Below are 13,826 nucleotides of genomic sequence, written 5' to 3' on the forward strand. Positions count from 1 at the left end.
TGCAGATTAATTTGTTAGCAAAAATATCGTCAAATTTGAATTTCATGGCCTATGGAGCAGTGTGATAGGCCTACAAGTCCGTAAGTACACATTTAGGCTAATGAAATGAAATAATTAGTTTCCCGTCACATTTTTTCAGTGAAATATGAGGTCATGATTTCATTATTCACTGGAAATTTTCATTATTGTCAAAACTTTCATTTACATGCATGGCTAGTAGGCCTATGACCTATATAATGTTGATGAAAGACCATCTCAAAACAGGTATTAATGCTTAATTTTAGATCATCATTTACAGACATTTTGCAACAGATTGAGAAAAGATTTGAGTTTGTTTTTATTAAAATGAAAAGAAATTTGCAATTTTTGTAATCACTAGGTAATCCTTATAAATTTCCATTATTTACCACATCCTCTACCCCTACAACTAAGAAGTGCTGATTATGATCAGCAGGGGATGTCAGACATTTTGCTAGTTTCAATTTTGATTTAAATTATTTCCATCTCAAATTTCAGATAATTGATTTTTTTTATAAAAATAATAAAAAAATTTGGTCAAATTGAAAATTAATTTATCTGGAGCTGAATCGCTTTCTTAAAACTGGCAAGTGTTGGTGCCTCAACAACTTTTTCTGGTAAACTATTCCACTCTCATCCTCCCCCAAAACCAGAGACCAACTTAAAAGTTCTTATACAAATTACAATCTCTGCTTCCAGCTGCTTCCCATCATGGTTGGTGCGAATAAGGGCAAGTTGCTCATTATTCGCACTAAATACTGGTGGGAAATATAGCAACGCTGCCCATTTTATCAATACATAGTCTTTTGCGCATGCATTATTAAAAACCACAAAGGGTATCTTTAAGCAGTGAACATGTTGCAAATGTTTCTGTCTTGCATTGGAGGCTAAAGTTTATATTTTCGGGAAGAGACCTGCAAAAGCGAGACCATTTTATTTGTTTTTTCGCTCATGATTTCGTAGAATGCATCATGGATTTGAGTCAGAACGCAAGTGAAAATACCCCAGCTTCAAGTTCAACTGGTGAGCGTAGCAACGAAGAAGGTATGCAATGATTTCAATGAGTTTTTTTGTAAGCTTCAGCAAAGTCGGCTAGGAACACACGCCTGTCGAATTCGACGACTCTTTGGCATTCAACCATAGCTCGAGAAAAAAATGTCTGAATACTATTAGTTACCCCCTGATTGTTGTTCACGAAATACGGGAAAATATCAACGGTCTGGTGCCGTATTGCATGAAGCCAAAGACTGAATGAAATACGGCACCAGACCGTCACCCGTCAATGGCAATGGCATGCCGTCATCGACCGTAGGCTAGCGTCTCTACTTCCACATTGCTTATTATAGAGGGGGACATTCAACTCAAAAAGCTCAAAAAGTTGCGACCACAGTAAATGGCTTAACTGTGTAATCCCCATAGGAAAATACAAAATTTTGAAATTTGGACACCAGAAACTTGGAGACGTAGTCTAAAAAGTGCCGGTACTTTATCCTTGATACAAAAGTCATCATATGGTGATAGTTAGATTTCATAAAATAAAATCGCCTTTGTGTAAAATGGATCATCGTGGTGAAAATTGATGCATTACTGGCTCTTTTGTACAGTAAGTCATTGTATTTTTTGTAAGGCAGTGTCAAAGATGGCCACAGAAAAATGAAAAATCTTAAAAACAGACATTTGCCCATAACTTTGTTGATATTTGAGCTACAGACATGGTTAACCCCTCATTTTTTAAGTTACATGTGATCACCTTTTATCAACAAAAAATTTCCATGTGAAAAAACCTACTTGAAAATTTTGTGATCATGCCTACCGTAGGCGTAGTCTCGTATGTACCATGTATTGTAGTTGTAGCTATTTCACCAAATTTCACACCACACTAAATTTTATTTCATGTTTGGATATATATGTTTCACTAAAGTATTATTCAAATTTCCTTTGACAGCTTAACCTTCGCGTATACGTGCGCGACGTCAAGCGTGTGCATTGGACCTGCCTTGTGCAAATAATACGCGCTGCAGCTGGACGGCTAGCAGTACGCTTAATTTGTAAAACTAGGAAATCTGAATCAAAAGAACTTTATTCCTGGATACCGGTAAATTTACATTTTTTCCAGCCCTGTGTTAGTACAAGGGGATATTGCACACGTTTTGTTACACATGCTCGCTTGCTTTAATTTAGGACTACATAGAATACGGAAAATATTACCTGCCTGTATTTACATTACAGATTAAGCCAGGGATTTTCGGGCACGCTCGTGGGTACCCGCTCAAGATTACATGTACATTACCCAGGGAGGGGGGGTTTTTTGGTTTTGTAGTGTCCCTGGACCTAGACCTTAATGCTAGGATCATTCATGGTTGACCAAAAAAAAAAAAAAAAAAATTGCACGATGTTTTGTGTTTTTAATATGAAAATTGATATTTTTGTTTGTTTTCATGTCATGTATACTCTATTAATGTCAAAATGCATTCAAATTCAATGCATTTTGATATCATTTTTTACATTTAAAAGTATGACATGAAAACAAAGTATCATTTTTCATATTAAAAACACAAAACATCGTGCAAATTTTTTTCTTTCTGGTCAACCATGAATGATCCTAGCATTTAGGTCTAGGTCCAGGGACATAAAACCGAAAAAATAAATAACTTTACACAAAATTACCCGAAAATCACACCCCTAATACAGATAATAATTTTTATCCAAGTGGTGTTTGACCAGGGTTCGATTTACCCGGGTGCACGCATGCACCAGTGCACTGCATGTAGATGGTGCATGTAACTTTTCTACTGTCAAATTCACCCGTATCGCATCGCTACCTGCGATGCTAATCATGCTATACATGATCACAACAACTGCGATCCAATATTTTGAGGGTTGCGAGCCAGAAAGCCTCAACTCACAATCACCTGCTCCCATAAAATAAGCATAAAGTTGCCAGGGCACTATAGAAGATACAGTTCATTAATCATGACAAAATTCAATAGAAAACAAAAGACATTGTGAATTTGTGGATGAAATATTGATTTTTGAAGACCAAGCAAGAAGCCAACTTGATGCTCGTTTTGTGAGAGCTGCATGGTCATAGTGAGTTACGGCTTTAAGTTCTGATTTCTCCCTATAAATCCCTAATGATGGCTTGTGGTTTTAAGCTCAAAGCTCACCTCAAAGGACACTTTTGCCAACCACTCCTTTGTGATGAGTTTCCGAGGTCCTTGCTAACTGTTTACGTATGTACATGTATTATTTTCCCTTCCATGACCTTGAAAGGACAGTCTGTACTCTGTATGCATGATTTATTACCGGTATTTGATTTTTAGACATCTTTGAATCAATCCTTATTACTGTTGGATTTATATCTGGTTCCATACAGCAATACGCAGTATTGCTGTCTGGTAAGCAGGTACGCAATTGAGACGTTGTGAATTGAGACGCCGGAGCCGGTCAAACACAGAGGACTAGCCTACATCCCGTGATCCTACTATCACTCAAACAAGCAAATCTCTTCACGAATTCACTCACCTTGCGATCCTACATCATCAGTTGAAACAAACATCTAAGTTTCCAAAAACAACTTTGTCATTCCTCAAAACTACAAGTAACTTCATTAATAAAAAATTGAAATCATACTATTACCCGTTATTGAAAATTTTGTTCGATTTATGTGAACCAAAAGAACGCACGAGTCGAGTTCAGTTTACCAAAATGGTAGCTCCTGCCTCCTGGTCACCTCAGATATGACGTCAGTATCAAGCTGCTTATTAAACGGTGGATCGGATTGGTTGAAATCAACGCCACGTTTTTTGACCTTACAGGGGTCAGAGATATACATATTCATGTATGAAAACAGCCTGGCGGATATAGTATCATCACCGAGAACTGAGAATTGCGACATTTTCAGACACGGAGACTCCGCGAAGATTTCTAAAAATTCGTCCAAAGGTAACCAAAGGGTTGGGGATCGCATTTTAACTATCACTAAATGTTTCGGAATTGAGGTCGGCTAAAAAGTAGACAGTTTCGGGACTGTAATTGGTGTAGATGTCACATTTTGAACAGTGAGCGATAAGTGACCAATTTCATGCTCAGCACAAGTGACTATCTTTACACAGGGTATGTTGGATTCATATACCCTCACTTTTGTTAGACATGATTATAAATTCCATCCAGTGTTAAATTGTTTTTTTGGCCAAAATCATTGTCTGGTGGGGTAAAACAACTTCAAATCTATTGTATTTATCATTGAATTGATTAAAAACACATTTTCAGTGCATTCAGTAATTGTCACTAAATATTTTAATGAGCTAATTTGCATATTTTACCAAATATAGAAACCTGTTTTGTAGTATACGTTCATATTAAAATATTTGAGAACATAATTTAAAAGCTCATTAGTAGACTAAAATGACTATATGCTTACGTGGTACTACACCCCCTGATAAATTTTGTGACTAATTTTGCATTTTTCTGCAGAAATAATTACACACTGATAACAAAAGTAATGTATGGGGTAAGGAATTCAATTACATCACGGAAATTTCAGTGATTCAAGACAAGGGGTTCATTATAAGAAATGAGGTACATTCTAGCGGTACCTCTTTTCTTATCATAAATAATGTACCGCTTGTCTTGAGTCACTGAAATTCCAGTGTAGTAACTGGATTCCTTTTCCCTATAACGTCACCCTCATAACAAAACTGCCTAAGCCATTATTACATGTTTCTCATATTTGCAATTTTGATTTTCTGAATAATAAACCCATAATTAATCAAATTTCCAGCTGCATTCTTCATACACCTCTTTTGATGTATTCCAGAAGTTAATGAAGAATGCGGCTGGAAATTTGATTAATAATGGGTTTATTACTCAGAAAATCAAAATTGCAAATGAGAAACATGTAACATATAATGACTTAGGCAGTTTTGTTATGAGGGTGACATTTTACTGGTTACAGTGATCAGACCAAACTTTGTGCACACCAACATGCTAATTAATCACATTTACAATGAAAATGTATGGATGCATTTATAGGGTACGATTGTCAATGTCATTGTACCGGTACGCAAGTTTGAAGAAAATTCACATCCTAAATAAACCAATAGGGTTGCCCCTTTAAGTTAATAGCTTACATGATAAGCAAGAAAGCATGCATCGTAAACTTAAATTTTATGCACTTGCAGCACTACCGATTGTGATTTGCGGGAACTTTCATAGCTGTTTTACTAAAAGTAGATCTAGGTGACTTCTTTGTCGAGATGGGCAAAACAGCGTTGCCACATTGCAAGCAACAGTGTTATTAGAAATAGATTGCCAACCTCGTATTTTTCCAAGATGTAAAAAAAAAATAGTTCTGGATCGGGATTGTGATCAGAGATAGGCAGCGCCGATCTTGGGCTGGATTGGCCAACATTTATAAATTTACAACCAAAAATGTTAATTGTTAAAACTCAAAAGAGTTTACAATGTATGGTTCTTGTCAATGTAATGACCATAGGCTGTGATGATAAAAACCAATTGATGGAACTTCATTCAAACCCCAGTTGATTTGATGGTATACAGGGCTCAGAAGATATACAATGTGAAATAGTTTGAAATACAAAAATGTTAGACAAATGTTGACAAAAATCAAGCCTGTTTTTAAATTGGGGCATAAAAAACCTTAATTTATGTTGTGGAATTATACTGCAATGCAAGATATCATAATTAAATGTGTTTTATATCAGCCCTCGAATTAAGGATCTGAAGGGGCACGGCAACTTTTTTAGGGCAAGTTGATAATTGCCTTGAATTTTAACTGAAATGGCAAGGCAGCACAGCAGTTTGTAATATTTCAAGAGGGCGTCATGGCAACTGTTGAAAATTTGAGAAGGGCACCAAGGCAATTTCTCAAAAGTGAAGAAAACACACACAAACATATAGATAATTTTATAATGAAGGGGCAGGGCTGGGGCACCGACGGCAGCTTCATTAGAGGGCACGGCAAGTGACTGCCTTGGGTAAAGGACATATTTTGAGGGCATTACAGCAGTGGGGATGGGCACCCACGGCAAAATGCCATGGGTGCCGTGGGTTAATTTGAGGGCTGTTTTATATGCAAGGAATGCCATAGATAGTTGCCCAATGTGGACATTATGATAAATTTTATTTATTGTTTTGTTTTCTTGAATTTCAGCTAGCGCTGTTGCCCAGCTTCTTGAAATGGCCCAAACATACACAGCACAAAGCACAACTAGCAATGATAAGGAACCAGAAGTTCCAGAAGTTGCAGAAGAACCTGAAACAAGTAATAATAATGTGGAAGAGGAGGAAGAACAGCCAGAAAAAGATCCCTATGAAATGAGTGGAAAAGAATCTGAGTTTAAATGTCACTGTAAATACTTTAAGAGCAAGCCATGCTATACAAGGTATGAAAGGCAGGAGCTGATGGCATTCCGCAATCAGTACAAAGCACTGAATAAGAAAGAATTAGACATTGCCATACTCTCAAAAATTCAGACAGGTATGCACTTGTCACCTATGACATGTCAAAAGAAGAAACTTCACACGGAGAGGAAGAAGGTGCGTTCGGATCACTACTTTCATGGTGACAAGATTTGTCGGGACACATTCTGTTTTATTCATCGAATCTCTCACAACAAACTGTCTGTATTGATGGCACATTATAGAGGCAGTGGAATATGTGTGAGAGTGATGAAGAGGCAGGCTGCTAAAGAAGCAAAAATTGCAGAAGCAAAAGCTGCCAAGTTAGCAGCAAAGCGACCAAAGGGGAAAGGCAAAGCACAAAGACCACGTAAACGTAAACCAAAAGGAGCCACTACAGCTAAACAAGGTAATAATAAAAGGCAGAGACCAAGTGAGATTGTTACTAATGAAACAGATCCAGCCAGTGCTATGGCCAGGCATTTGGAAGCCATGCATCAATATGTTGATATTCCCATAGGACCACGAATCGCAGACAAACGTTATATGGACGTCTCCAATGTGAGCAGAGAAACAAGCCAATTAGCAGCAAGTCATCAACAACACATGTCTGCAGTAAGCACAGGAAACAGTCGTCAGGAAACGGGACAGACAACTCAATCTTTGCAGACGTCGGCACAACATCCTCATCATGGTGTATGGCATTTACCTCGAAGGCCAGACATGCAGCATGAAGGACCATACTTATTACCATTATAATTTAAAGTGGTTAGGAATTCACTCCCTTAATTTAGACAATTCACCTTTTCGGTGAATCCCATTTAAGCCAATGGGATGACGTATTGTCGATGCTCACATTGTGACTGTGCACTTCACGGTGCATTGGAAGTGCACAGTAACAATGTTTGATCAACAATGTGCACATCGGCATGACATCAGTCATCAGGTAACGGCATCATGGGCTACCTGCAAAAGTTTATGGGATTTACCGAAAAGGTACTGGTACATTTATCTCTCTGCTAGCAATTTAGATACATTTTTAACTATAGAAATAACTTATGTACTCTATCAATATCCAGTGAGGCCACCATCATCGACCAGTTAATATTCAGACATTTGTGGAACAATTAAAGGCGTAGAATGTCTTGTCAGCCACGCAATTGCAAACCAAAAATTTAAGGGGGAATATATCCTTGGAAGGGCTAAAAAACTTCTTGATATATTTATAGAAAGGGGTAAATTACCTTTCTATTGCTTTTTGTTTGACATCAATCGGAGCCTCCGTTCAAAAGTTATGGTCAAAAACTTAACTTCGCACATTACAATCTTATGTATTTTATTGTTTTTCAAGCTATGATATTTCTTATGTATTCTATTGTTTTCTCAAGCTGCGATATTTAATTTTTACACTTCAAAAATGTGTATCTCAAAAACTAATTAAGTATTTGGTTTCAAATTTTCACAATCATTTGTGAAAATTCAAGTACTTATTTTTCACAATTTTTTAAAATAAAATAGTGTTTCTAACACATGCAAATAATTAAAAAACAGTGTTTCTATACATAATTGCCGATATCTCAAAAGCGATTTTTCAATGACGCGGCATCGCTATAAATGTGATTTCTCAAAAAAACAGTTTACCCTATGGAGATGGGATGAAAAGCAAATTAAAACATATTAGTTGGTCTATAAAGTGAACCAGAATATTTCCATTAGCCCCATAGGAACACATTTTTTCTTTGGGTCAATCCCGGGTCATTGGTCCACAAATGGCGAACATAATTATTGATTTTTATTTTGGCCAACGACCACACCCAAAAATGTGTTCCTATGGGGCTAATGAAAATATTCTGGTTCACTTTATAGCCAAACTAATATATTTCAATTTGCTTTTTATCCCATCTCCATAAGGTAAACCATTTTTAAGAAATCATGTTTATAGCGATATCACATCATTGAACTTCACTTTTGAGATATTGGCAATTGAAAAACAATAAAATACAGAAGAAATTGTAACTTACAAAGTTACCTTTTCTACCATAACTTTTAAACGGAAGCTCCGATTGATGTCAAACAAAAAGCAATAGAAAGGTAATTTACCCCTTTCTATAAAGATATCACAATATTTTTTAGCCCTTCCAAGGATATATTCCCCCTTAAGGTTAGCTGCCAGTTCATGTAGATTGGTCAGTAACAACCAAGATATCTCTACTTGATCATGTTTGAGAAAACTTTACTACACAAAAGTAGTATATTATATTATCATGTATATCATTTAATGGTGTAGACGAAGTTTCCCGACTTGCTTTTTTTAACAATCATGGTGTTAATCTCACAGTCCCAGTGACACTCCATACAAAATGTATATGTCGAGGGTAAAGAGCCAGAAAGCCTTGACTCACAAAGGATTCCTTTGTGAGTTAAGGCTTTCTGGTTCTCAACCCTCAATGTGGAGGATGTGAGCTGACATTGTCACACTCTTGTCCAAGTGCATGGAATAAATGAAAAGTAAGAAGTGGGCATAAATTAAATTTATTTTTATATGGTGCTTGCACTGTAGATTGTGAGACAAGAATTCAAACAATTATGCTATAGTGGTTCCATTTTGTATGAAAACCTATTAAATCACACCACTTAATTCTACAATGTAAATTTTACAGGAGGATGGTATGATCAGGGACTGTCTTTTGGAATTTGCAGGAGAGCATTAAATAGCTCTTCTGGAGCCTTCAAGGAGAGCTGTTTAGAGCATATATAATAAAATGTAAGCAGAGAATGGTTAACTAAGGAGAGCTAAAAATCACTCTCCTATATCAGATTTAAGGAGAGCAGTAGAGAGCAATTCTGCCCTCCTATGGCAAAAGGGCATAACTAACATATTGATCTTTTCAAGATAATTGACCAAAACTGTTGATTGCTCCCATAGACTTGTACATATGTAAACCAATTTCGGAAGGGTTAAATTTCTGGTTTTGGAATTAAAATTGGGGCATTTTGAATATTCTGTGTGTAGATATTAGGTTCCTGGACCTACCAGTGGTCATAACTCAATTTTGACAAAAGTGTTAGTTATGCCCTTTTGCCTTAGGAGGGCAGAATTGCTCTCGCTCTCCTCAAAAAGCAGTCCCTGTATGATCACAAGCCCTTTCCACTATGGTTGAATTATCCCAGCTTGGTTTATACTTTGAGTAAAAGAGCATAAAATTAGCCTTGCATAGAAATCTTCTATTGAGATGAAAGATCGTACAGCTTCATTTCATCAGCCAGGGTCAGAAATTCACAACCAAGTGCGAGAATCCTTTTGGATTCTCCCAGTGGAATTTTGCAAGAATCCATGGATTCTCAGTTTCTCACCATATAACTGTGTAAGATAAATTGAAATATTTACGAGAATTTAGATTCTTGCAATTTTGTTGACGAGAATCTTTGCGAGAATGGATTCCCGCCGAATTTCTGACCCTGATCAGCTGATTAATTCCTCAAGGGAGTCTGTATACTAATCTAACTCATGAATATTTTATACACCAAGAATACACCCCTGACTCACAGTCCCACTCCCTAGTTAAGGAATAAGGAGTTTCATGCCGGTACAATGTATGTCAATTTCTTTTGATATAAGAGCCAAATATAGATTATGGAGGGCTCAGTGCAACAAAGGCTTATCTCCATCTCCCTTGGGTAATAGTTATTTAGCATGATTGCATTTATATGCACAAAGCAGAATCTCGGCCGAATTTCAAAGTTACCATAACAGAATTTCTTTATTCTGTGTGGTGTGTGGTAGTAACTGGATAGTTGTCCAAGATTCTGCTTGCTGCCATTCAGTGTACAAATTAAGTGGTAATCCGGTAGTCCTGACACCCAGATTTGCCGACGGATAACCATTTATTAAGTTTACGAAAAATCACATTGCTTTCCAGTTCTGTCTAGTCTTCGTACTCCTCAAAGCTTGAAGTTTCAAACCACCACATCCCCAGATACTTAGTTAGGGCTCGAGTGTGCGCTGTGTGGCCTCCTTTCAGTCCAAACTACAACCCTGGACAAAAGGGTTGGAATGAAATTAGTACGGTATTGCAAATGAGCCCCCGTTCCCCCGATCAATGTTGAATCCTGACATTTTGTTCATGTGCGCTCAGTAGTACCCAACATTGATTGGTGGGGCAGCGAGGAGGTATTGGGGGTGAGGGTAATGTTTAGACTTGACACTCAAGAAAGTGCCATTTCATCACTCTAGAAATAACGAAAATATGGCCATTACAAGGTGCACATTCTATTTTTCATTCCAACCTATTTTGTCTAGCATTGTAGTACTGTGGCTCTGTAGGCGCAATAGCGGCGCCTGTGATGATGATGAGGCTTTGACATCAGCCAAAACTTAGATTTTAGAATCTTATGACACTGGATTTTGTATTGATTTGTGTCTTTTCGTTTATTTTGAGTACCGTACTTATTAGTAGTTATGATATTTTATTAAATCCCAATTTTGGCGATTCATATATACGGATTACCAAAAACTCTGGAGGATGACCAGATTTCATGACCTGGTCGTCCGCTGGATAACCTGATTTTTTTTCTTAATTTGTACACTGCTGCCATTTATACACAACATTACCCAGGGGAGTTCATGGAGATGATATTTGTTACGCTGAGCACTCGATATATACATTTTAAGGCCCAATCATGTGTGAATGAATCCAAAGAAAATATCTTTCAGTCCCAATGTTTCACAGCTCTGTCAAATGAGACCAATTTAATTTTTTACTGCAAAATGTCCATTTCCACCAAAGTAGGGATAGCATTAGGTATATGCTTGTTGATTGTACAAATGTACCATCCTCCTGGAAAGTATTGACAAAATGTATATTGTGTAATATTTGATAATCAGTCTGCTACAAATGTACAATTATAACCTTTGCAGCTGTTGATGTCTTTTATTCATTATGTTAGAGACTGAAATTCTCCGTTTTGTAATGTTAAATTCTGTGTTGTTTTCCATTTTCTAAAGATAACCATAAAAATGTACCCACTCTAGGGAAGTCATATTTTCCATATTCCACTTGGAATTTCATGAAATTTCTACATTTTCCGTAAAAAGGAGAACTTTGGGCTCTACATTATGTACATGTAGTATAAAAGCTGTACATACATGCAATCATTTAAAATTAGGCACAACTTTGGTGGATGTATTGTTACAGTGTACTTGTCTTGTCTGTTTTTTTATTGTTTAACAATGTACCTGATAATTAGTGACTACGCTATTTTGCAAAGACCTTTCACACTAGCCGACTGATCATGTATAAAAGAACTAGATCACGCCTGCTTCATACAATGCTGCACCAGATTGATTAACGAGTGAGGTGCTTTTGCATTGATACAGTTCAACTAGCCAATCAGATCCAGACTTCATGATTACGCCATTAACTGCCAAATCGGGCAGTGCGGAAGGTCTTTGCAAATGTAATAGGGGTAATTTGGCTTTGCTTAAATATACTTGTATGTGCAATTTGATTTTTTTAACATTCACAAGAGAATGTGATTTGTAAATATAATAATAATAAACTTAAAATTAGCAGAGAACACTGGTATCTGACCTAATTCAGGAACCAAGTACATGTAAGTTCCTTCAATGGATCAAACTGGATATTTTCCATGAAAGAAAATTTTACATTACATTCTTTTATACGTCTAGGGGCCATCTGAATGGCATTTGCTTTGTCAGTTGCTGCACCGTCTGTTTAGTAAATTAGCAGTGTATATTTCTGTGGGATTAAAAGTGGCTTGTGTTGGTTTTCAGCCGGGGTTTTCAGAAGTGGGGGTCCACAGGTGTCAATTCTCCAGACTCCTCAAAAATGTTCAAAATTGTTAGTTTTTCATTATTAACCACATTTAGCCATTTTAATTTGCCGACAAGCATATGGTAGCCCCATAAATTTCCCCCAACTGGGTGCATTTCCCTCAACTGACTGACAAAAGTGAGGGGCAGGCCCCTGCACATGCCACTAGGGATTAATCCTAGCGGCATGTGCAGGGGGCATGCAAGAATTCTCAGCATACAAAGCACTGTAACTTTGCCTGTTGATGAATGGCCTGTATATTTTTACTAATTACACTCCCAAGTAAAATACTATGATTATACATTCAGTGTTTTCATACATCCCATAGGAGCAATCCAATGCTAATTTGTTTAACAGACAGGCACCAACTGGCAAAGTCTAGCAGTATCGGTTTCAATCTTGCCATTACATGAAGCCATGCAATGCCGTCAGTGATTTGATTCATAACTTAAAATGTTAGTTTGCAACATTCACAAAGATATAAGAATTTTTCAACATAAATACATGTACCGGTATATGTAAACATAACTCACATTTTCCATGTTGCAATTAAATAGGAATCTATTTTTTAAATGCCAATGCTACAAACTTGATAACACTCACTTGCATCTTCAGTGAATGTTATTGCTCTGAAGGTAAGTTGTTGCTATAGTCCATACATATATCTACCTCGAGTCACCGCACTAGCTTTGAAGTTCAGCGTGTTCTGCGTTAGCTTAGCGGTACTTGGTGCATTTACATACTTTAAATTGCGCGATCAACGTGCCGCATATGTACACGCAAGAAACCATGTTAAACCAACGCAGCACATGCTAGTGCCGGTGACTCGAGGTAGATATATAGACTATAGTGATGTTTTTTGACATTGATGACAAACTTCTGATGACATCTCAGGTGTTGATGAGGTCAATAGATTTTGCTTTTTTTTTTTAGACTTGACCCAGCATTTGCACTTATTTAAATTAGTCCTTGCACAAATCCTAAGTTTATACATATGGGGTATTCATGCTATAGACTGAATCCTTGTCATTGTCACCTACACAAGTTATGTGTGTAATGCTTGTTAATGAACATTGACCGACTAAGGGTCACAGTCTATACCCAGTCGCTTTTGCAAAACAGCGAATTGTGTGCAAACAAATATTCTGTATTGCAATTGTGTAGTACACGTAATGTGTGTGATTTGCTTTCCTGCAAAAGCGATCAAATATAAATTCATCTTTAGAAATGTGCAACGATTGTGTGTTGGTTTTGATAGAGACCGACACACATTTCTATTAATTATGTTGATCCTCAGACGTATCAAACCCCAGACCATAGACCCTATAAGGGAAAGTGGTTTTGTGGGATCATCAAACACATCTCAGAAGTCGATAATGACTTTTGTCCAATTGATGTAAACATGGTATGTCCTGTACATGTACATTCATTTTATGTGACAGATGATTAATAAAAAGTTGATCATTCTAGCAAATTTTTTGATACTTCTTTGTCCGAGTTATGCACAATGGTGATAATTGATTGTACAGAAGAGTCAAAATCTCCACCCCT

General features: G+C 37.0%; 1 protein-coding gene across 1 annotated transcript; it reads left to right on the plus strand.

Annotated features, from left to right (window-relative positions):
- The first annotated feature begins 881 nt into the window (after positions 1-881).
- LOC140151264 (uncharacterized) lies at positions 882-7,509 on the plus strand. The gene is made up of 2 exons (XM_072173540.1): positions 882-1,062; positions 6,194-7,509. Exons 1-2 carry the CDS (start codon positions 990-992, stop codon positions 7,198-7,200), a joined length of 1,080 nt encoding a protein of 359 aa, XP_072029641.1. The 5' UTR covers positions 882-989; the 3' UTR covers positions 7,201-7,509.
- The last annotated feature ends 6,317 nt before the right edge of the window (positions 7,510-13,826 follow it).

The sequence above is a fragment of the Amphiura filiformis genome, chromosome 4 (assembly GCF_039555335.1).
Source record: "Amphiura filiformis chromosome 4, Afil_fr2py, whole genome shotgun sequence".
Classification (NCBI taxonomy): Eukaryota; Metazoa; Echinodermata; class Ophiuroidea; order Amphilepidida; family Amphiuridae; genus Amphiura; species Amphiura filiformis.